General features: G+C 31.6%; 2 protein-coding genes across 2 annotated transcripts in view; one reads left to right on the top strand and one right to left on the bottom strand.

Moving 5' to 3' along the window:
* Nucleotides 1–1,705: 1,705 nt before the first annotated feature.
* LOC123661834 lies at nucleotides 1,706–15,348 on the bottom strand. Its single transcript, XM_045596774.1, has 11 exons — nucleotides 14,071–15,348; nucleotides 5,870–6,001; nucleotides 5,575–5,789; nucleotides 5,244–5,401; nucleotides 4,730–4,920; nucleotides 4,363–4,505; nucleotides 4,066–4,199; nucleotides 3,306–3,525; nucleotides 2,840–3,176; nucleotides 2,561–2,770; nucleotides 1,706–2,322 (listed from the first exon to the last, which is right to left on the bottom strand). The coding sequence occupies exons 1-11, from the start codon at nucleotides 15,346–15,348 to the stop codon at nucleotides 1,711–1,713; spliced, it is 3,630 nt and encodes a 1,209-aa protein (XP_045452730.1). The 3' UTR covers nucleotides 1,706–1,710.
* Nucleotides 15,349–21,666: 6,318 nt separating this feature from the next.
* The window catches only part of LOC123661833 (midasin), a 41,259-nt gene continuing 36,835 nt past the window's right edge, over nucleotides 21,667–26,090 (top strand). The window contains exons 1-6 of the mRNA XM_045596773.1: nucleotides 21,667–21,753; nucleotides 21,902–22,158; nucleotides 22,661–22,909; nucleotides 24,016–24,311; nucleotides 24,784–24,986; nucleotides 25,867–26,030. Of these exons, the coding sequence (XP_045452729.1) occupies nucleotides 21,667–21,753; nucleotides 21,902–22,158; nucleotides 22,661–22,909; nucleotides 24,016–24,311; nucleotides 24,784–24,986; nucleotides 25,867–26,030 (1,256 nt within the window). The remainder of the gene's footprint in view (nucleotides 21,754–21,901; nucleotides 22,159–22,660; nucleotides 22,910–24,015; nucleotides 24,312–24,783; nucleotides 24,987–25,866; nucleotides 26,031–26,090) is intronic.

The raw sequence follows: 26,090 nt of genomic DNA, 5'->3' as shown, positions 1-26,090 counted from the left end.
GAAATTGATATTTTTAAATATTCGTAGGTTTTGTATCCTAACGTGTTAGACTTAACTCGTATTTATAACGTATCGAGAGATGTTCTTCGCCGATACTGTGTACTCATTCGTTAAAACTGCACGCCTGTATGTTAATGTGCAATATTTATTATACTTGGAGTCCGGTGCTTACCATTTTATTTGTTCAGGATACTCTATACGAAATATCCTCGGAGCTTATTTACATCCTCAGAACATTTAAACGCAATTATTAGTATCAATGTAGGCTTAATTATATTGACAATTATTCCAATTTTGATGTCACTGCAAATTGTTGCAAAGGGATTTTTTGAATTTTTTCGCGCACCATTTGTAAATAGAATACAGCATGTAGTTTTGCTTATTAAATGTTTTCAAGTGATATTAGAAAGTTTGTAATGAAACAAAGTACTGCCTCGTAGTTCACTTTCTTCCAACCATTCCAAACCGAACGCAATAATTTTAACGAAATGTTATTTACAAAGTTTTCGGTATATTCTTTGATGTTGATGAGACAAAAATGGCGCACAATTATAGATTTCATACGAGATATGATGCCTCGACCGTCTATATTTTCACGTCACAATTGTTATTCGGGACATGTTTGTAAATGTCACATGGGCGAAACGAAATCGGAGTAGAAATAAATGAAAAAATCGTTTTCATAATAAAAATGTAAGTTTTAAAACCATTTTTACACGGTTTATTATTGATTTATTGATCATATTTTTGTACAATTAATTTTAACGGAAATCGTCTCGCTGATGTGAAATATATAATGATATATTAATTTTGTGACATGAGGGAGAATTGTAAGAACGAAAACGTAAAATAATACCAACATACATTTATGTAAATTTTATATTCATAATAAACGTAACTTTTATTCATACTGAATGATTTTATCTTTTTTATAATAAACCCTAAGACGACTATTTACTTTGTATTACTTCGTTAATTTATTTAGATTTCTCGATTAAGTTTAGCTATATAATGTGCTTCGGGCTTTGCTTTTGAAGTGGCTTAGTCGGCTATGTCTAAGGCAATAATAAATCATATTCGTATTTTACCTTTTAGTTAGCCAATTTTAAGTGTTACATATGAAATGGCGCCATCACAATTATTACGGAAAGTCGAGTAGGATAGAATATGTGAAGGATGAGTGTTAGATATATAATTGTATTAGTAATTGTTGCCGTGTTACACGACATTGCGTGGTTTCAATACTGTACAGCCGTAGCGAGTAATTTGTCAGCGATTGGACGGTGAAATCGTAAAGTGCGACTGATGTTAGTTGATACTGTTCGACACGTGAGCTGTTATTACCTCCGAGTATCAATTAAAGCTATTTTAAGTTCCCCACCGGCCGGTATTACACTGCTGATTAAAAGCTATTATATACTAATACTATTTAATTGATTTTCCTTTTGTCCTCTCATCCATTTCTAGATGTATAATAATGAATTGATTTGTAATTAACAATGTAATACCGGCGACGTGTGGTTATAATATAGTGTTTCACTTATTTGTAAAGATTTTTTTAACACAATAAATTTAAATGTGAAATATTTTTCCTTTTATTTAATAATATATAAATATACAGTAATAGGAACAATTGCTCTAACAATAATCTCAAAAATGGGATGCACAAAAGCACAAAGATTTGCTAAAAAAATAAAACAATAAATAATATTATGATATTATATTTCTTAAATTATCACAAACAGTTCTGATTCTATTCTTGTGATCACTGAGAATATTTTCGTTAACTTGAGATAGCAGTAACACATCTCGCTCTAAATTTAATAAGAGTCTTTCAACACTTGTATCGAGTTTTGCCTTTTTAGTTGCTGGTTCATGTTCAGGTTCAGACAATGGACTGAGATCGAGATCAAAATTACTATTAGTTCTTGCATTTTGTAAATTTAAAATTAACTCATTATTAATACATTTGTGCGAAAATATACATTCAGAAACATTTTCCAGCAGTCTTTTTCTTTCGATAGGGTTCTGAAGTTTTGTTTTGTATTCGTCATAATTATTTCTCAATTCTCTGAGTGATGGATCTTTACTTAATATTTGTGTGACCAAATTATTTATATCATCATTTAATTCAATAACACTAAATATATAGTTCTGAACGACACTTTCTGTTTTTAGATCTTTCAGTGTGTTTATTAAAATATTGATGTCCAAATGATCTTTAATTAAACTGTTGGTGAACAATTTGCAAAATGTCTTGAATAAAAGTGTTATAAAATCGGCGTTCCCTTTGAGAAGAAGACTTGATGTAACATATGCCACCTAAAACGACCATAATAAAGGATTAAACATAAAAAAAATTATATTAGCTATTAAAATATGACGGTAGCTCTGAACGATTTTAAATTCATTTAGTGCTTTGACGCAAAATTTTGAATATTAAAAGTAATAAAATCAAAATATCATTACTCAATTTACAATTCAATTTAACACGTGAAAAATGAAGTAAAGAGTGTTGTAATTAAAGAATCAATAGGTATAAGATTATCTAATATATTACCTTAGTCAAGTTTGCACTGTTTTCAAAATTCTCCACGTAAGAATCAGTTAAATAAATTAAACTTTGTATATATTTGAACCAAATAGAATTTTGTAGGACAATCGTATTGCAATTAGGACATGCTTTACTCCAACACTTTACTATCAAATCTTCTAATTTAGAATCACACACGGTAAAAGAACAAGTTGATACTAGTTTCATTTGTTTTATCTGAAAAATAAATGAATTTATAAGTATAAAGTTACCACAAAAATATAGTATAGAAATTTAATTACCTACCAAGTTTACAAAATTGTTTTGTTCATTATTTGACAATTCATCAAAAACTTGAATCAATTTTTGAACTACCAATTTTTCAGCAGATATTTCGAGATTTTCTGGCAAATTCGTTATTTTCATGGCACACCAAATACCAACATTTTTATTATCTTGTATACTAAAATGTTTATATATTAACAGCTTTTCTGGATATTTAAGAGTTTGGAAAAGCATTTCTATGGTGTAATTTAAATTTACTTTTTGAGGTGAGGTAGTAAATGATTTATTGTTTTCTAATTTTTGATATATTTTCAACAAATTTTGTAAAGTATTTAGGTGCAACTGAGAATCACCAATCCTGAAATATAAATATTACCTAGTTTTTAAGCAATAAGCTAAACAATCAAAATACCTGAAGTAAATATAATAATAATACTTTTCACATTGTATAAATTTTAACTACTTATAAATACAAGAAATAACATACCGGCACAAAGAGACCCACATATTCGCCGAAAATACAGTACTATAATAATCAACACCCATAATAATTTCATACATAACTTTTTCTAATTTACTATATTCTTTACAATTCATACACGCAGCCAGTGATATTGTATGAACTAACAAATGACTATACAGACCATAAAACTGTTTTTCACTTAAAATGGAGTTAAATTTTAAGCCAATATTAAGCCACATGTGACCTACAAAAAATCATATTTGTATTTTTTATATTCAATAGACATATACAATATGCTTGACTGTGCACCATTTTAAAAAGAATTACATTAATATGGAATTTAAACAGATATTCAATGTACAAAGGCAGTTATTGCTAAGTATTGCTACTTATATGTAAAGAAACTTTAGACAAAGAAGAATATGTAAAGAAAGGGTAGTCAGTGCACCTATTATTTTTATTAAAAACTACATCAAAGTAAAATATACTTACATTTTGGTAAGATAGCAAAAACATCATTAATAATTTTGTTTTTCATATCATGTAAAACTTCTTTTCTTTTCAAAATAGTTTTCATAATCATTACTTTTAGAAGAATGTGTGCTAAGAAGTTAGGTTCTTCTGTGCTTGTATTATTTGTAGACAAGACCATCTAAAAAAAAGAGGTAAAAGCTTAAAGTTCTGTATTATCCAGAAAATTCACAAATCTTTTAATATTCAAAAGTTCAGGTAACGGTAGGTAAGATTTACATGAATAAAATAAATAAATATTAAACTATTATACCCACTTCTAAAAATTTTTCTTCACTAACAAGTTGATTTATTAAAGCATCTATAGGTGTTAATAAATTTGTACTTAAAAGTTTTGTAAATGCAGGTGTTTTATTCAATGTCAGTTCATAATAGTTACTGTTACATCTGCAATATTAAAATGTAATTAGTTTTAATACAAATAAAATATACATATTCATATTTATAGTAATAAATTTCTTATAATACTATATTATTTTCTACTTTTATACTATTATTTAATACTTTATTATTTCTTATAATATATATATATTTATAGTAATAAACTTACAGGCTCATATTAGAAAGTAATTCGAAAAATAACTGATAATTTACACACGTAGAGCCTTTAAAAATAGTAGACATTCGTAATAATATTTTCAGCGAAAAACTGGCCACTTTCAAAGATCTTATAATAACTTTATCTTCTTTTACCTGAAAAAAAAATTTCTAAATGCTACTTATGAATAAAAATGAATTGCTAAGTTCCGAAACTCACTGATGGCTGGATCAACTGTACTAATTTTTGCATCTGTTTTCTATTATTTTGTAAAGGTTCTTAAGGAAAAAGTTTTAAAAAATTGCACAGAAAGAGGAAATTTCTAAAGCATAGCAAATATTCCAACTTTATAAAGATATAATAACAAAAGTAATGTTACCTCCAAGGCAGTTTTGATGTTATTTTCGATAGTTGAAACTAACAGTTTAGTACAATTATTATATATATTTTTATCTACTAAAAAATCGGAATATTTTTCACAAATCATGGTGTAAGCTTTCCATTGTTCGGCCATAGTTTTAACATCTAACGACTGTACAACTTCACCTATCCTCAAATTAATGTCCAACGCTAAAATTAATATCAATAAAATGTAAATACTTCATAAGTAATCTTATATAGATTAGAATGAAAACAAATCACTAAATAGTTGAACCATTTTGGCTAATTCTTTTTGTTAAGAGTATTAAAATACTTTGTGGTTCTTAGGAAATTAATAAGAAAATTGTACAGAAAATTGCAAATATTCAAAACAGTAATGAATATTATCTTCTAAAGTTTGACAGTTTGCAAGACAAGACATTTGTTAGGTCAGCTGGTGCAAAATAAAATATTTATATTTCAATCAAGACGTTCTACAGCCTTAATAAAATAAATTCTATTGATAAACATACTTTCTATTAAAATATTCTGTTCATCTATTTCTGATAAATCAAATATGAAGTTCTTTCCCAGGGCCAATAAATAAGTTAATTGAAGCTCATGACAACATTTGAATAATGCTTTTAATTGTTCTTCTACATTACTTAAGTAGCTGCCGTATATGCAGTCACTGAAACATAAAAATTGAAATATGTAACATATTAAAATAAAAAATATATGCTATATTTAATTGGTATATTAATCATTTTAAAGAAAATATTAACAATAAAAAAATAAAACGTTAATAAAAATTATAATATTGTTTTATATTCATGTTTTAGTCTCATCTTACAAAAACATTACCTATTCTTGCAATGTGAAAAAACTAATGAAATAACATTTCCCGTGCTAGTTGGAAATATTCTTATTTTACTGCATGTTAGGGTAACAGTTTCAATGATGTTCTTAATGAGATTCGATAGTGTTTGTAGAATGTATGCGGCATCGTCTATATAGCCGCATATTCTATCAACTTGCACTGACAAATTGTCTAACAAAGATATAATTATATCGAAACCCTGAAACAGAATTATTTAGTTTTTAATCTTAAATTTAAGTTCAGTAGCAGAAAATTAACTGTTAAGAGTTAAACACCTACCTGAAAAATACAAATCTTACAATCATTTAGAATTAAATTGAAATGATCCAAATTACTGTGTTTTTCACCCACATTCTTGTATGCAGAGTCTTTAATCTTAGCGATAAGAGAGTTGTATAATTCTACATCAACCTAGTTATATTTTTTAAGAAATCTTACATATAAATAAAAATGAATGTTGCTGAGCGCATAATTCGAGAATGGCTCGATTCAGCTAATTTTTTTTTTTGTATGTTCCTTAAGGCCCACGGAAGGTATTAGTACTTACTTTAAAAAAAAAATTAAGAAATATTAATTTTTACTATTAACTTTAGACAGAACGAAGTATGTCTGGGCAGATAGTTATTATACAATTATATTGTACAACATATGAATCTAATTATTTCAATTATAACTGCTTTGCAAAAATGTTTTCTTAATTAGAACCTCTAAAGAAATTAATACATTGAGTGACATTCCAGAACTTAATTTTTATTTATTCAATACATCAGTCGATACTCTTAAAAAGAATTATGACAAGGCACTGGTTTGATGCGATCTCTTAAAGCTGTTGTGTGTATTAAGAAATGATTATTATATTAATCATTACCTACGGCTCAATTACCTCAAGCTTTAGTCTTTATTTAGCAACCATATTTATAAACTTATAAATCTTTTGTGTAATAGCTTCAAATTTAGGTTTTGTGTTGACAAAGGACTGGTGCAATGTAATTCTATAGAACTGTTGTAAATATTATGTTTAATTGATCGCTATGCAAATATTTTATATTAACCACTACTTACTGTACAAGCTCTAGCCTTTTATGTAGCAACCATGTGAAGACTTTTAGATGGTGTATTTATATTTTCTTTTTTTATGTAATTAGCTTTAAACTTAGTCTCTGTACACTGTCTGTTTCCCAACTAAATCAAAATAAAATAAAATGAAACAAAATATATATAATAATTTTAATTAATAAAGGATACGGTAGCATTGTGCAGGCTAACGCTGCTTTGCGAGAAGATATCACAACTTTGAGAGTCATCCATTTCTTAAAGCTTTATAGTTTTTTTAAATAAAACTAATTCTAGAATCATTGTGATAGAAAATAAAGTATTAATAATTCTTATAATCTTTGAAATAATGTTGTTGTTGTTTTAAAATTTATCCCCAATAGGGAAAGGCAAAGGACTATAATCCATACAGCCTAGTCTGAATTTGTAAGTTTCGTTCTGATATATCAAAAGGCCGGAGCCAAGTCTGAAGTAACTTTATTGTTCTTCTGATTCGATGACTGGTAGAGTAAGGCCGAAACCAAGTCTGAAATTTCATATTTTCGTCTACTCTTCTTTGTCTATAAGTGATAGGCGAGGTCGAAACCAAGTCTGTAATAGGCCGAAGCCTGAAATATCAAAATAAAATTTCACATCCGATGAATGAAGGTCCTGATCCTGTTTCAAATATCATTGATAGTATTGCAAATAAATTCAAATATACTAGTATAGTTATCCAAATTAGTCAATAAATCTTGTGTATTGCGCGGGACATTTTTTGGTCCAGAAGTTGATAACAAGTTGGCTATAAATAAGAGGCGTTCCAGATTAAAAGCGGAGCATTCAAAAAATATGTGATCTAAAGACTGTGTAGAGTTGTTGGTGCAATGTGGGCAAACGGGCGATGAGATGATACGCATACGATTCAAATGTGCATTAAATCTGCAATGTCCAAATCTCAAGCGGCATAGTATTGTATAATATTTTCTGCTTCTATGTTGATGCGATTTAGTAAACCAAGGACTTTTTCCAATATCTTGATTTATCTGAGCATACCAAGATCCTTTTCTTAACAAGGTTTGTCGCCAAAGATCACGCCAATCAGATAGGATTTTTGATTTAATAGCAACTAATAGATCAGTGTATGGTACGGCAACATTCTCATCAACAGGGCTGCCGCTGTCACTGTCAACAATTGAACGTGCCAGAAAGTCCACATGTTCATTTCCCCTTACTCCTATATGTGAAGGTGTCCACAATAATTTGATGTTGTAGTTTCTTCTGGATAGTTGATAAAGGAGATGTCTTATTTCTAAAATGATGAAGTTTGTATTAGCACTGAATTGATAATTATCTAAAGCCTTTAGAACGCTCATACTGTCAGTAATGATCAGCCAATATTGATTAGTTTGTTTTTTAATGAATTCTAGGGCAGCAGTAATTGCTAGAGCTTCAGCTGTAAATATTGATATCTCCTTTTTCAATCTGACGCCTTGGCCAAACTTCAGATGAGGTACATAATAGGCCATGGAAACATTTATATCATTTTTTGATCCATCTGTGTAAACTTGTTTGAACTTATCAGAGTATTGTGCTATGAGGTTGTAAACTTCCTGGCGCTCTTTTAGCTTATGGTCAATAATAATATCGATTTGATTAATAAGACAGTCAAACTCCTTTTCGTAACACATCCAATTGCTAGAACTGTGTATTTTGTGTTGGTTATTTAGATTTAACATGAATGAATATTCGAAGAGAATAAATGGGTTATTAGAAGTTAATGGAGCATTTACAGGATATTTACTATGTAAGTAATTAAGCTTTTTAATTAGAGGATGATTACTAATGGAAAACAGTTTTAGCAAAAAACAGTATTTCAAATATTTAAATCTAAGGTGTAAAGGGGAAATGTTGCACTCGACCTGTAACGAATTAATTGGGGTTGTTTTCATGGCGCCAGTGATAAGTCTCAGGCTGTGATTTTGAATAATATTTAATTTGTTAACCAACTTGTCATTAGCAGAAAAACATAGAAATCCATATTCAAAATGACTGCGTACAAGAGATTTATATAGGTTAAGAAGGATTTTTGGATCAGAACCCCAATATGTTTTTGCAAGAGACTTTAAAATATTAAGAGCCTTAAGAGCTCTATCAACTATGTGGTCTACATATTTGTTCCATGATAAGTTATTCATGAATATAACACCTAAAAATTTAACTTCATTTGTGATAAGAAGAGATATATTATTATAGTTTATTTTAATTCTTTCAGACCCTACTTTATTAAAAACTATGACTTTAGACTTTTCAAAGCTAATGTCCAATGCAAGATAATTAAAATAAGAATTTAATTTAACTAAAGCTTCGTTTAACTTAAGATTTAGGGTAGTTATATTATTACTAGAACAATAGACTACCAAATCATCAGCAAACTGTAAATTGTATATATGAGAGCCTAGAATTAAGTTTAATCTATGTATATAAAGTGTGAAAATCAATGGACTCAAAATGCTACCTTGACATGTACCTTTATGAGAAAGCCTTGGACCAATAAGTCTATTATTATACTTAACAAATACCTTCCTACTGTGCAAAAAATTAAAAATCCATTGTATAACTTTTACAGGTAAACCAATCGCAGCTAATTCCGTGGATAGAATATGATGGTTAACATTATTAAAGGCTCCAACTACATCGAAGAAAACTCCAGCGAGAGCTTGCTTTGATTGTATAGCATTATAAATATCAAGATGTAAGTGAGCAATGCTCTCCCTTGAAGACCTGCCTCTTCTAAAACCAAACTGATTAGAAGGTAAAATATGATTAGACTCTATGAAATGTTCCAATCTTTGTTTTAAAAGTTGTTCAAATATTTTTCCCATGCAAGAAGTCAATGCTATAGGTCTATATGAATCAAAGTTAAACTTGTCCTTGTTGGGTTTTAAGATAGGTACTAAACAATCAACCTTCCAATCCATAGGAATAAGATTATGCTCCCAAAGAAGATTCAGGATATTTAATAAAATTAGTTTAGATTGAGAAGACAGGTGTTTAAGCATTTTATATGAAATGTAGTCAAGGCCAGGTGTAGAGTCTTTTCTGGATGAAATAGCAGAATTTAATTCGACAATGGTAAAAGATTTTATAATAAAATTTTGATTAGGAAGAATATGGCAGAAAGAATTAAGATTAAAGGCTGGCTCTACAGTATCTGGAGTATATTTTTTGAGAAAATCAAAGATCCAAGAATAGTCAGAGTTGTTATGGGAAGGTGGAGAATAGCTTTTGTTAAATTTTCGCATATACGTCCAAATGACTGATATAGGAGTCGATCTGTTAAATTGTTCACAAAGTTTTATCCAACTGTTTCTTCTCTCATTTCTGATAATATATTTTTTGGTGGCTTGTAGTCTTTTAAAATTAATGTAATTAGCCTCAGTGGGATCAGATTTAAAAGTCAAATAAGCGTTTTTGCTATTTAATACGGCTTTGGTGCAATTGAAATTCCACCAAGGAAGAAGTTTTTTTTTTTTATTTAAGTTAGAAGGAGAGCATGAAGATAAAGCTGTATTAACCAAAGAGTGCTTAGAAATAGAAGATGATTTCCACAGTGCTGAGTGTAAAATATCTGTAAATTTTGTGTAGTTATGAAGGGGGTCTTGTGTATCAAGAGAAAATTCAGTGAGCAATAGTTGGACATTTAAATTATAAATGTTCCAATCAACGTTGTTCAGGTTAGGGAAGCAGGGTAGTGAGCTACTATTGGGAATAGGAGTGGCATTGTGATGATTGTTATTAAGTAAAATTTTTGTGATTACAGGAAAGTGGTAGCTGCCTAAGGGATCGTCATGTACTGACCAGTCACACTCTAGAGCCAATGAAGGTGATACTATGGTTAAGTCAAGAGCATTCTGTCTCCATATGTGCGAACCAACAGTGGTCATACTTCCGTCATTAAGTATAACCAAATTATTGTTATTGATAGACTCTAAAATGTCTTTGCCTCGACAATTAGAAGTAGAACAGCCCCAGGCTGAGTTTAGGCCATTAAAATCTCCTGCTAGGAAGATTGGTTCTGGTAAACTTTTAATTAACCTGTCTAGTTTAGATTTAGAAAAAGCAGGATTGCAATTAGTTGGACTGTAAAAGCTTATGATAGTAAGTTCTTTGTTGCTAGAGTATTTTATACGAACAACAACATTTTGAATGGAGTCATCATAAAAAGTATCAATTTTAGAATAAGAAATAGAGCTATGTATTAATATGGCTACGCCATTGTGGGTGTTTCCTGAATCAAGACGAATTACATTGTAATGACGTATCTTAAATTTTTGACAAGGCTTTAACCAAGTCTCACAAATTAACGCAATGTGAATATTTTTGTCCAAAAGGAAATAATTAAAAATATGTTGATTGTGTAGAATACTCTGAGCATTCCATTGCACAATATTTAAAGTATCCATAAAGTACAAATTATTTATTAGTAACCTTTTTTAATGTATCTTGCAGGACATTTTTAATATTTTGGGAAGAGATAGGTATTTCATTATTTTTGTTTAGTGTTATAAGTTTTACTAAAGCTTCTGTAATAGATTTGAGTATTATTTCGGAATTTAAAAGAGATAAGAACTGATCAGTTTTGTTTAATGATGGAAAGTGAGAGCTGTTTAAAACATCAACAAAGCTTTTTTTCTGAAATTTATCTCTGTTAAGCTGGATTTTTTCTTTTTTAACAGGGCATGCAGGGGATATGGCAATGTGATTGCCAGAGCAGTGACAGCAACTGGCTGCAGTATAAGGAGTCTGACAATCTTTAAAATTGTGACCTTCGCCACAAATGCTGCATCTTTGTGAATTTTTACAGAATTTTGCAATATGACCATATCTTAAACACTTTAGACACTGCTTTACTGGCGGGATGTACTGCCGTACTTCGAACCGCCAGCTGTTGAGGTCCACACTATCTGGTAAATTGGGACAGGAAAAGGTTATAGAAATTGTTTTTGTGGGGATTAATTTTATTTCTCCATTTTCTCTTACACGTCGCATAAATCTTCGTATAGATATAATATTTTTCGTGCTAGTTAGAGCTGAATATATTTCTTTATTGGATAATTCTATAGGCACATGAGAAATTACCCCAGTGACCTCTGTAGCGGCAGCCGGAAGGGAAGCTTTAAGTTTGTACCCATCAAGATATTTTTTGTTGCCTAAGACCGCGTTAGCAAAAGCAGGTCTATCAAAGATAACTCCAACTTTACTTTTATTAATGCGTTTTAGTTGTTTCACGCCTTTATTATATTTTTTTATGCTATTAGCGAGTGTCATCATGTCTCTTGTTCCGATTGGCTTGTCAGCCTCTGTACTCTCCAGGAATACAATATAGTCAAAATTACCCCCGTTCTCAGGGTAGTGCCGCACGTAATCGGCTACCCGAAACGGGGCATACCTTTCGGCGTCTGTTAGCTCAACAGATTTTATGGACTCGGAGTCGGAGCTCAACGAGTCGTCCTCAGCGTTACCTTCCTCCTTCTTTTTCCTTTTCTTACTTCTCCCCATCTCTTGATTAATTTATAAGTATTTATTTATAAAAAACTCCAGTGAATGAATTATAAAATTAATAAAATATTTTTGAAAAAAAAAGACCGCCTTTTCACTTCAAAGTTCCCGCGCTCACCTCTTTGAAATAACTTCGCGCCAATAATTTTATTATATATCCATCGCGATCTGAAATCGATTAGTCGAAGAATCGATCCTCGGACCAAATAAATCGATTTTAAAATCGATATCGTGAAAATCGACATTCGACTTTTTTGTTTTGGAAAAAACATAGAGCAACACGGAGGGGAGTAGCCATGCACAGGCGTTCCCTTCTGTCAAGGCATAAGTCCGAATGGTCCTACGCGTAGAATAAAACTGGTTGCAGCCGCACTAATCACTAGAGACTAAACTAAATCTAGTTGCACGCTTGAACCAACGTCCTTCAAAAAATGCCGAATTGTTCTGTTTTTTGCTGCAAAAAGATATGTGCCACGTCAAAGAACAATGCCCACTTTCCATACATTTAAAAACCTGACACTGAAATTTTATGTATAGTTTTATGGTATAGGAGAAAGACTACCTGTAAGTTTAGGAAATAATGTCATATAGTCATTTTTACGATTTAAACGCTACGAATTCCAAAAAATACCCATTAATGTTACCTTTTAGGTTAGGATTTGCCGTTACCGAATACCTATGTAGGTAATAAAAAAAAAATATATGCTTGAATTATTAACGCTAAAATACGAATTGGTTATTAAATTCCTATTTTTAAAATAGGAACAAATAAAATAGGAATACTTACTTAGGTATGATCTAAAACGTCTTTTTTACTTTTTGAATTCCTTGTAACCAGCTACGTCTTACGCTACGGCTTACGTCACTGCTTAGACTCAATGATAGTCACTATAAATTGAGTCGCTTCAGCCTGTAATATCCTACTACTGGGCATAGGCCTCTTTCCCCCGCCACTACGCTGCTGCAATGTGGGTTGGCGGATACTATGAGTAACGATCGCTATCAGGTATACATGATAACAATCGGGACCGACGGCGGCACGAGGCACGGTAGGGAGACCAACAAGGCCTGCACAAGCACTCAGACCACGGCAAACACCTGTATCATGTATGCCCAATACAAGTGTTTGACATGTGCAGGGATCGAACCCGCAACCGCCAGCGCAACAGGCACAATCCATGGCTGTGATCGTTGCGCCAAAGCGACGTTTATAAATTGAATATCGAGCATTAACTGCTGTTTCTCCAGTACACATAACTATATTTTTATTAAGAAAAAAAAAGGATGCTCAGATAATTTCTATACAGACCTCTAAAAAGTCTAAATTGATTCTTGTGTTGTCAAAAGTGATCACTTCTACCCAACATATTTAAATGGCCTACGTACGGTACGTACCGTACGAAGGTATGTACCTGATTAACAAAACCGGAAAAACAAATAAAACACTATATAAATGTTAAAGTTTATTAGGTATCATCATTTTCATAAAAATCTCTTATATATACATCATCCAGAAATTCTGCTGGAGCAGAGATATTTTCTTCATATCTAGCCCATCCAAGGTACCACACTAATGTCATAACATGAGCGCAACATCCAATGGTTCGTCGACCAACCAAACAATTACAATAGTATTCGACTATACCAGCTCTGCCAGACACATTATTTTCTATTAAAATGTAGACATAATATTGTTTTTTTGAAATGTGTCTGGACTTAATTTTTCCTCTTATCAATGTTATATCACCACTTCCTCTCAGATTATACTGAGAAAAGTCTTGTGTGTCTCTACATATTTCTATTATATATGATCCATGAAATCGAATATGTTCCCCATAATACGATCTGGCTTGCCTTATCTGGTAAGTACCTAGAGCAAATAGTACTAAATCATTGTAACTTAATCTAGGAAACATAAATAAATTATCTCGGTCAGCTGTTATACTCTGAAAAACAGCAAACCTTCTATTCATATTTAATTCCTCAATCAAGAGTGCTAAATTATTTTCAAAATTAATTCTCTCTCTAATTATTGCGACTATTTCATTAGAATCATCTCTATCACGAAAACGAACACCAAATCGGTTAAGGAGACTGGCAGCTATCTGAAAGTTCTGCATCATATTTGGCACAGATTTATTAAAATAGTCTTGCCTCAGGAGCTTAAAATCTCTTTTTAAATGTCCATTTACTGCCTCAACTACCCAGCGACATAATGTTACACAACGACTCCGGTTGGCCTGTTGTGTTGTTAATTGGTGTTCGCCTTCTAATAGAGAATCAGGCATATATGGTCGATAATTACAACTTTCTAGCATTCTTATACAATCTCTGAAACCCTTATCCAATATAAACACATCATTTTCTTGAAAATATAATCTAAGAGGAGAGTTTTCATTGTCAAAAAGGGAAATCATTATGTCAGCATCAGATGTGGTAGCCTTGTATGGACCGAAACAATCTAATATGTAACCATCACATGCCACAATTAAAAATGGTTTTAATAGATTTTTATATTTGTGCAAAGAATACGTATCTTTTTGGAAAGAGTAATTAGAACTTTTATTTATATTTATGTATGTCCCATCGCAAATCATTATAGCATTAGTATAGTTTTCATTGTATATACCATTTGGTATTGTAAGGTTATGATCCATTAGCCTTTCTCTTGATATGTGATCAATACCCAGGTTTATAGGTACAAAATCTTGAACCAAGATTTCCCTGCATTTGTTCATTAGTCGCTCTAATGTGGTACGTGGTATATCTAATAATGTAGATAACCGAATATCTGATTCACCAGTCCTCAGTTTCATTAACAATGCAGCTAATCCCAAAATACCTTTGTGAATTCCTTGTATGCGTGGAACTTCATTAAGAAGGGTGAAAAAGTCTAGTTTGGACCTTCCAGTCCAAAAGAAAAATATGTTATCTTCGATTTCTTGAATAGCTTCTACATTTGTGAAATTAAGGTAGGGCTTGAAAGCATTAACAAATGAAAAAATGTGTTCTACTTGTTGTGAAGTAAATGTACTAATGCTATTACTAGAATTATACAGGTTACTCCACTCATTACTCAGTCTATGTTCTGTACAGACACGGCTGTGCACAGGTATATAATATTTATATGTACTGAGTATCGTTGCTCTAAATGAATCTGCCATATTATGCAGATTAATATTAGTACATTGAGGGAAAAGGCAGTGAGAAGCAGTATTTGCTGCCCGTCTATAGTTTTCCAATGTTATGTTGCTAGATACAACTTCAGTAGGCACATCTAGACTTTCATTAGTTGGTTCAGCAGTGTTTGGCTCAGAGTTACCTATTCCAATTTGAACTTCTTCGGTAGTTGTAGAAACTCCACGAGCTTCATCAACATGCTCAACATGTATGGCAGCACGCTTACAACTCATCCAGCATGAATGGCATATTCTATCAGATGATGATATCTACGAAAGAAAACAAAGAATTAATATCAGGTATTGTAAATATATTAATAAAAAACATTTTCAAGATCAAAAAGCGATAATTATTACTTTCCTATTACAAATATATGTATGCACAATACTTTTTATTTATTTGTGGCTAAAATTATTACAGCATCAGTCAACCACTAACAGTATATAATCATTTCTATAACAGTACGTAGTATTATACTGGCAAATAATGAAAAATATAGAAACATAAATACCTGACGTGGTGCAATTCTTGTTTGTATAACAGTATTTATCTGTCTTTGCTCTTCTGAAGGATTGTCAAAAACAATAGAATGGCTCTGACGCTTAAGTATTGACCGTCCACAAAGACTACACACTTGTCTCCGGCCTAGTTGAGATGACCCTGAAGCTTGAGCACCATCACAGCTTGTTGCTAATTGCTGGTTTATGCTTCTCATAGGAGTTCTTTACAAGGTTCACAAATGTAATCTTCCTCAGTAATCTGAAATAGGAAACTTAATATAATTTTGTTTACAATTGATACAAAAGCTTAATGCTAGCAGCACATCTTAAACAAATGGTTCTACATTAAAAATAAACAACAAACAAAGATTTCAACAACAGTTCAAAACGAAACATGAAATAACAAGACAAAACTGTATTCGTTTTGTCAATGTATGTACATCTTTCGAATACATAGGTAGATCTTTCGGACAGTTACTTGCATTATACTATTGATATTTTTAGATAAAAAATAATAACCATAAATACTTACGATTACTGTTGATAGCCACTCGCTAAGTAAGGAAATAACTCTTGTGTTGAGTTCATGAACGAGATAACGTCGAAACGTATTTAAGCAGACGTTGCAGTTTATGCAAAGTATACGTCGACTATTTGCCGACGGCGGCATTATCAAGGACGGATTTACAAGGGTATAGTAAACAATGGTCGTCAGATGAGGACGATATCGAGGTCCAGGGACGGTAAATAAGGTCGAAAAAGGTGTAACGCACACAAAATCGCACAGTACACAAACGAGACGCAAACGCAACAACGAAAGACTGCGCGTGCGCGGTATCGAATCACGAATGCCGATGCCTGGTCAAAAAATCCGTTTCAGTCGTGCGAACTCAATTAATACATACTGCATGATTATTATTTTTTTAATTATTATGTAATTTTATATTAATCTGAAATATTTAAAGCCCAACGAAGAAATAAAATATTTATGAAATTAAATAAATAAAGCGTAAAATAATGTTTAAAACACAGAAACAGAGTTAAATAGTCAAGTAGTAGTGTGTAAAATGAAACGTCGTAAGAAAAATGTAGTTGGGATGCGTTCAAAACATGTTAATACGTTAACCCTTGACGTAGAATAAGTTTATAGAAATATTACAAAATATTTTTTTCCTGCGTTTCTTTTAACATTGTGATAAGCGTAATTAATAAACAATTAAATAAACTGAATTTTAAGATTTATTTTATTTCTATACATAGTCAGGTGAAAAATGGGCATTCTTCTTTCCTAAAAGATGGCGTTACCTTTCATATGTAGGTATTTTTTGATGCTGCAACTTGGAGTGGATAAGTGTGCGGTCGTGTATGTGGACAGGGGTCAGTTGACTCAATTTGTAGTCTCGAAATAGCATCCTTCAAGACCCTTTCCTAAGCTGCATCTTACCGGTATCTGGGTATGTCACAGTGCATAGGGGTTAGGTAGATGGACATGAAACAGGCAGTTTGCGAAGTCTTTTTTGGACGGCTGACAAAAGTTCTTCGGAGCTATTTGTCAGGTGCCGACAGGGTCCGAGCCTATAACGCATGGGTCATGCCAACTCTCTTGTACACCTTCTCTCTCTCTCTTCTTCTCTTGGCATACTCAGATGGACTCAGACTGAACTTGACGCCCTGGATAGAAGAGTCCGCACAACTATGATGAACCATCGCGCGCATCACCCCAAGTCGTCGGTCATGAGACTGTACATCCCGCGAAAGTGTGCTAGCGAGGCATGTTAACACCATGCATAACCGCGAGGTGTGCAGCCTCATGACGTACTTTGAAACGAGACGGGACAACGCTATGCATGGTGATGTTGTAGTGTGTGACAAAGGACTGGCCCCTAAAATACTAAACTTTTATAAAATGAAGCAGATAAAAATTTAAAAAAATACACAATATTATACATGTTTGTCATCCTACTTACATTTTGAAATCGTATTGTCACCCTTCTGTGCACATATCAGTGGCTACCAATAAGTTTACGATTTTTTGTAACAAAATATGAGATTAGTAAGCTACTATAACGGAAGTTTGTAAGACTCTGTAATATGTATAGTGCGCGCCAGTTAAGGACGCTATCACATTTTTCTACAAATATCAGTGTTTTTCACGTACCATTTTAATTAATTAGGAGTCACCCTGAGAGGATATCTTGGTTTCAAATGAAAGATAATATATTCATCTCCGAGTGAGACCATAAAAATTCTATAGCCCCATACAAACTTTTCACACAAATACAGTTTAACCATCACAGAAATCGCAAAAAATTAAAAAAAGACGGGTCTGAATTGGAACCATTATAGCCTAAATACACTGCACTAAGAAAAATAAATACACTAAGAAATTGTTGCTTATTTAGTCCTCTATGCGTAGCGCTAGATATTTTATATAAAAATAAATAATATTTCCATTTATGAGAAAAATAAGAAACGCTCTCAAATTTCTTCATACATTTTTTACAAGTGAACCATCGTCGTTCGTCATTCCGCGCCGAAACGCGCTCATGGAAGCACGGCTGTATCGCTTCAGCGCAAGTAATAATTACGTAAAAAATGAGTTTTTTGTGTGTACTGTGCTTGGACGAAATTGATACTTCACAATCGATTGTCTTTGCTATGCATCTGGTTTATATATAATAATCAATAATAATAAGTAATCTTTACAATTTGTCTTCTTTTCAACCGACTTCAAAAAAAGGAGGAGGTTACTCAATTCGACCGTTATATATATATATATATATATATATATTTTAATGTATGTTCGGAAATAACTTTTTCGTTTATGAACCGATTTTGATAATTCTTTTTTTGTTGGGAAGGAGATATCCCTAGTTTGGTACTATGATAAGGAAACTAGGATCTGATGATGGGATCCCAGAGAAATCGAGGGAAACTTTCAAAAATCGTACGGGTGACTAGTAAATTTAATCATGTTTTCATTAAGTACTATAAAGCACTACTATTTAATAAAGGTCTGGAGTCGATCTGATTGATGATGGAGAAGAAAGATAGTCGAGGGAACTCTTCAACAATTTATAGCAATTACCTGCTTTTTGATCTTAATTCGTTTCTATTGATGAGAACTTTGCACCTGTATTAGTTATAAGTGCCATTACAGTCTGATGATGGAGACAAAAGATAGTCGAGGGAACTCTTTAACGATTTATAGCAATTACCTGCTGTTTGAACTTAATTCGTTTCTATCGATGAGAACTTTGCACCTATATGAGTTACAAGTGTATTACAGTCTGATGATGGAGACGAAAGATATTCGAGGAATTACCTGCTGTGTGGTCATCTGTGTCACAGGACCAGGTTTGATGATGGAGCCCATAAACACTCGAGGGAATTTCTCAACAATTTATAGCAGTTACCTTTTGCTGTTTGACGACCGCTTTGATATAATGGTGCATGTGCCGCGTCGGCGGCGCCTAAACACTGACGGTCGCGGGTTCAATTCCCGCTTGGAGTGGATATTTATGTTTATACAAATATTTATTTTCAATCTAGTTGTTAATCCTTGTGGTTCTCCCAACCTAGCCTCGGAGAACACGGTAGGCTGTCAGTCCCGGTTGTTATTACGTGCACCTGATAGCGAACTTTACTCATAGTATGTCGACGCGTTAGCGCAGCGGTCACAGCACTGGCTGTTGCGCTGGCGTTAGTGGGTTCAATCTCCGCGCAGGACAGACATTTGTATTGGCCATATAAGATGTTTGTCATGATCTGGGTGTTTGTGCTTGTGTATTGTCTATGTTTCCGGACCCCCGACATAAGAGAAAAAGCATCCTTGTTAGGTCTACCCATCACTAAAAATTGTAAAATAAAATAATTTTTAACAAAAAAAAACCGACTTCTAACAGGAAACTAAAAAGTGAAAAATAAACTTACTTAGTACAAAGTAATTCGTATTTTGATTTAGTTAATCAGAAATGATTAAATAAATATTTTATAATATTGAAGAAGTTTCCTGTTTGAAGTCAATTTTTTTTTTTTTTTTGTTAAAAATTATTTTATTTTAAATTTACATTCATCATCATCATCATTGTTCCGTTTGCAGAGTTATAAAATAAATAAATTTCTAAAATAGAAGCAGCCTATGTTACTCCTTATTGCATAAGATATATCCCAGTGAAAGTACCGTCAAAATCGGTCCACCCGTTTCAGAGATTAGCCGGAACATACCGACAGACAGACAGACAAAAATTGGAAAAATATTATTTTGGTATATGGACCGTGTATACATCCGTATGCATTTAGCAAAAAGCAGTATTTTAATATAACTAAAGGACACTCCAATTTTATTTATTTGTATAGATTGTTTACGTAAAATATGTTATGTTTATATTATTATAATGTTAAAACTATAATAATATAACTTAAAATTGTATGTGATTTTGAATTATAAAAATAAGCGTATTATTATCTATTATATTTTATTGTATAGTACGACGAACGAGTAGTAAATACCCTGACGCCTTAAGACATCGTCATAAACAGAGTAGGGGAGAGGTTCCGTGAATAGTAGGTACTTAGTAACAGTTACCAAGTTCGACTTTAAACTTACAACTAAATTTACTAATCAATACCAGTAAAATTAAAAATTAATACTTTCAAGTACCAAGATTAGTTACGTCGGTACAAAATCGAGCAGATAGCGGTATCAATGTGTGCGTACGCGTAATGTTATTGTGTTGCGATTTAAATACCTAAACTTGAGCGAGTGAAAAATGTGATAGCGTCCTTAAGTCTGCGCGCGACTGGTGGCGTAGCTAGTGTCGCCAGTTATGGTAAATTGCTTTCCCATCATAGACATGAATGGGAAATAAGGAAAAAATATAATTAGCTAAATCAAGTGAACTACGACCAAATGATAATTCAAAATAATAATGAAGAGAAGAATATTGAGAATTATGAATCTATTTTTTACTCCAATTAATAATAAAAACAACAGACAATATTTTTCAAAATTGTTTATTAGGCATCTAGCGCTACTTTTAAATTTTGCATAAGTGTGGTCCTCAAGTGGTTGAATGCCTTCCATTGTATCATTTTCTGAATCTTCACTTATTTCATCGTCCGAAGAGTCTGAGCTTCCATCGTCACTTGAAGGATCAATTATAGTCCAATTCTATATCCAAAAGCCTTTCAGATTCGAAATATTGGTCTTCCATTTTTTCCGCGTGTTGACACAGATTGATCCATTCCTCCGTAGTTATAATACTAAACGCTGCTTCAGTTATTGAGGATATTTCACTTGTAGCTTGACTTACATTTTTTTCTGCAACACGTCTATTGACTGTAGCCCATATTTTTTCGATGGGATTCAAATCAAAATGATAAGGAGGTAAGCGCACGACCCATCATCATGCCCATGTTGATTTAATAAATAGTCGAATTCATAAACTGGTTCTCTTTGTGTTTTTTATTAATTCGTACAACTGTGGTTTTATCCAGTAATCTTCAAATGGAATACTATTATTTGAAAGCCATTTCTGCTTTTAAGTTGCTCATTGTGGGTGCTTTATTTTTTTTATTTGAGTGCAATGGTTTGGCAATGATATGGTGCATTATCCATCCATTTCTAGATGTAACTTTATACGCTGTCAAAAATGACGTTATAACGTCAATGTCACTTATTTGTAAATTATCCCCACGTGAAGGGCACGCTATTTTACCGGCGACAATGTTTTCATTATTAATACCTTTACTGTTAAAGTAATTATTTGTATATTGGACCTGTCTTGAGAGGTCACGAAAATGAGTGATAAAATTTTAATGTCTCTCAAGAATATTGAGTTAGAAGCCAAAAATTCGGACCTAAAAAAAACCTGTCAACATGTTGTGGTTAGTAAATATTGTGTTATATTATATATTTTGTTTACACAATATTATTACTTTTTATTAATAATATTATTTATTTTTCATTTGATGTTGTAGAAAGACTTAAGTGAAGAGCAAATAATAAGTTATAATTCTATTTTTATTTTTTTAGGAGTTGATAAAAAATGATATAACCCAAGTCGACGTGGTGATAGATGAATTGTCGGAGTTCATTCTAAATTTTGAAGATGCACATTTATTCAAGAAGTACCTCTCAAACATACTCTTGGCTCTGGTTACCCGTAAGATTCAATTAAAACCTGTGTTTTCAAGTACTAACTACGATCAGTGTACGGATTTAGAAAAAACTCATCATTTGGAATTTTCCATAATTTTGGCTCTCCTAAGTGACCACCCTGACATTTTACAGTAAGTAATGAAAGAAATTTATTAATGTATAATGAAATGGTAAAAAAAAATTTAAGCATGTCTGTACCCAAACACACAGTACTGTATTTGAATTTTAAAAAACAAGCAAAAAAAAACTATGTGTAAGCTTAATAAACTTGTATCTAATAACAATTAAACATACAGTTATGTGTTTATATTAGTTAATTAATATTAAATTATTTTAAAATGCTTAAAGAAATTACATACATACATACATACATATAATCACATCTCAATGTTAATGTTTAATGTTAGTATACATCACAACCACAACATATTAAACATAGTGTAAGGTAGTTTTAGATTGTTCAGTACAATTGGCGGCTTACTAATAATTTGCTTTTCTAGACAACAAATTTTGCATATAATACTAGAATCAAGTAATTTTATTTTTGTTATCTCGTATTTTGTTATCAAGTCAATATTATGCTACAAAATTTTTATTCAAAACCTTGTCGATAAGTTATAAATTTCATTTTAGGTATGCCTTAAAATACTTTGAGATCAACGCTATACCTCCATATGAAGTGTTTATACATCATGAAGATTCTTACAATGTAGCGCCCAAAAAACGAAGACTGCTGGACTATCGGCAGAAAATAACAGACTATCACATAGTATCATGTTCTTATACACTACTCAGTAAATTGCCCAATGAGCTGTCAATGAAATGGGACTGGACAAAGTTTCTTGTCAATTTTAGTAATCATGACAATGCTGAAATACGATGGTAAATATATATTTTTTTATATTATTATGTTACAAATCTGGGATCTTGATACTGGGAATTTCAGATTTCTTCAAGTCATTTGTATATTTTACATTTACCTGTCAAACTATGAACATGAATTTATTTTATTACTGAATATATAGTTGTTTTTATTTTCTTTTATTTAACCTTATTGTGACAATAACAACTACAAGAATTTTTTTATCTAATTTGGTGTAATTCTTCGGAAGTTACTTGTGCATGAATAAACAGGATGTTTGACTCATAAGTACGTTTCTTCAATGGGTCCTGTTGGTGTTATAGATTACGTTTCATATAAAAACTAAATCTCGTTAGATTCTTAACTACCCTTTCTTAAATTTTACTCTGTCTTAAAATACGAGCTACTCTGGCAACATACTGCTGCATAACCGTCCAATATTATTTTTTTTGGCTTTAAAAATATCGATAACGTGAAATTTAATACTAGAAGTATCATCCAACAAAAAAATTGCATCTAGAAACGAACTCTTTTTCTTGTAGAATATTTTTCATTATAAATTGTAGCCGTTATTATTTATTTGCTCACGAAAGGTATCATGCGGGAAGGTCTATCAAAGCAGCTTGTTTATTTAAAGAAAGTCAAATTTAAAAATGTATTAGGACTATTTTTTTTCATATGGAACTTGATCTATTACACCTACAGAACCCTCCATTTGAAGAATCGTAATTAGGATGCGAATACCTTATATAATCATATTTCAGCTAATCATTTATATTTATTTATTTATTTAACAATTTATGTTCACTAGGATAGCAAAAGGAAATAGCTCTTATAAACAATGCTGGTACAAAGGCACTACTTATCCCATGATGGATTCTCTTCCAGTAGTCCTGCCACAGGAAACTTATAAAACAGTCGTAAAATGAGCATGTACAATCTAAACATATTGAGAATAAACATATAATATATAATAAATACATAATTATACCATATATAAATGCACACATACATAATAATGTATACACACGTAGATACAAATAATACGATACTTATACTTAATATTTATTATAATATATATTTATATAGAAAGTGGCCTTTTATAGTAAAACTACAATTATTTCAGGATGGTGAAAGAATGTATGGTCATTATAACAAACATGACAGAGGCACAATCAAAAACATTAGCAAAAAATTTAATCCTTACCGAACAGGATGAAATAAAAAATATACCTCTTGTAAAAGAAACATATATAATAGATGGGAATTTAAATGCCCTTAATGTAAATTCAACCAATGTCGTCAATATTGATGGCATATTGTTACCAATATATGATAAGAATTATGTTCAATCTCATCACTTAGTCCCTGTTAAGTCAACTTTAAAAAATTTGAGGAGTTTGGCTTTAGCTGTGGCGTCAGGTGTGTAATTTTTTTTAATACTTAAATGTTTTACCAGTACATCATTTTATATATGTATATATAGTTGTTATCTATGGATATAGTTTGTTATATGTGTAAATACAGACCTTGCCATTTTCGGCTATGACTTGTCTGCTTCTGGTTACTACTTTTTTGTTTTTATGTGGGTTATCTAGTTAATTTTAACTTTGAAAATTTGGTAGTGATGTGAAGTCATGATTATGTCACACACCTATACTAATAGTATAAAACTGAAGAGTCTGTATGTTTCTTTATTTGTTTGTTTCAATTCCTTAATCTCAGGAACAACTGGTTTGAATTGAAAAATTCTTTTTGTTTTGGGAGGTCCACTTTCTGAGGAAGACTATGCTGTATAATATTTTAATAAGTTTTTACCTGAAAATAACGCGAGTGAAACCACGGGGCACAGCTAGTTTATTAAATAAAAATTCACATTTAATTTTTTTTACAGGCAAAGCTCTTTCATTAATGGGCCCAGTTGGTTCAGGCAAAACTTCTCTAGTAGAACATTTGGCAGCTATAACCGGTCGTAAAGGAGTAGCATTTAAAAAAGTCCAGCTCGGTGATCAAACTGACTCTCGGATGTTGCTAGGCTCTCATCAATGTACTGATGTTCCCGGTGAATTTGTATGGGCACCAGGAGTACTTACTGAGGTAAATTCAGAACATTTTAAGTATCTTTATTTCTGATTGTATATTGTATATAGATGTTATCATAACCAAGTCTAAAATGTTATCCTGTTGAGCCATTACAGTTTAATCAATTTCTGTATTAGAATTCATAGAGAATGGTTGTGCAAATATTTAACTGTCAGAACTATTTTCCAACAGACTATTTCAAATGAGCCGCACTACTTTATAAGTGCATATGTGTAAGTATGTAATGTATGTGTACATTTGAAACAATTAACATAAAAAACCGTCAGTGTCAGACCAGGCTTACTAGGCAGTCACGGGACTTTCGATTTGCAGTTGTAATGATAAATCACCTGTGGTATTATAATGCATGTGTAACAAAAGGCATTGGGCATTTTGAGCCCGTGAATGTTAATTTGAAATTAAAAAAAAAAAGAATGAGCCGAACTTCCAATTTAGAAGATGAATTTTAGAAAAACCTTTTTAATATTACATTTAAATAATAACTTTTATTTATGTGTATCTTGATGTGTCAATGTTCATTTTTTTTTAAATAATTAATAATAGTCAGGAATTTGTTAGGCAACACATTTTTAATATATAATATCAAATATACTAAATTTATTATAAAGTATGTTTCATTCTATTATCATCTCGGTGAAGATCGACTTAGGTTTGGATCCTTTACCATATAGATGAGTAACTAATATACATTTTAATATGGCCTTAATAAACACCCATTATGTGAGTTTATGCAAAAAGATGCGTCTTATAACTTCGAGAATACGAAAAATAAAGATTTTTATTATTTATTTTTGGAATAAGAAAAAGTTAATTTAGTACATGTGCTTATTATTTAAAACAGTCATTGGCTCATTTTTTATATATTTTATTTTAGGCAGTACAAAATGGGCACTGGCTGTTATTGGAGGACATTGACTGTGCAGCTTTGGATGTAGCTTCCACATTAAGTTCCTTGTTAGAAAGAAACACTCTTTGTGTACCTGGCTATAGAGATGCTTTACCAGTAACACCAGGTTTTCAATTATTTGTCACGCAGAGGTATGTATATATACGCCTACAATAACGAAAAATAAAATTATCTGTTGATAACATTCCTTA

This window comes from Melitaea cinxia, chromosome 17 (assembly GCF_905220565.1).
Source record: "Melitaea cinxia chromosome 17, ilMelCinx1.1, whole genome shotgun sequence".
Lineage (NCBI taxonomy): Eukaryota > Metazoa > Arthropoda > Insecta > Lepidoptera > Nymphalidae > Melitaea > Melitaea cinxia.
This window is presented reverse-complemented; position numbering and strand designations above follow the sequence as displayed.

What these genes read in the sequence shown, in the direction of transcription:
- LOC123661834 (XM_045596774.1), bottom strand. Translation starts at nt 15,348, where the DNA reads ATGGCAGATTCATTTAGAGCAACGATACTCAGTACATATAAATATTAT. An exon ending in ACATCAAAACTGCCTTGGAG is followed by an intron (nt 4,506 to 4,729) that starts GTAACATTACTT and finishes TTTTTTTTTCAG; the next exon opens with GTAAAAGAAGATAAAGTTAT. An exon ending in TTACTTTCTAATATGAGCCT is followed by an intron (nt 4,200 to 4,362) that starts GTAAGTTTATTA and finishes TTAATATTGCAG; the next exon opens with ATGTAACAGTAACTATTATG.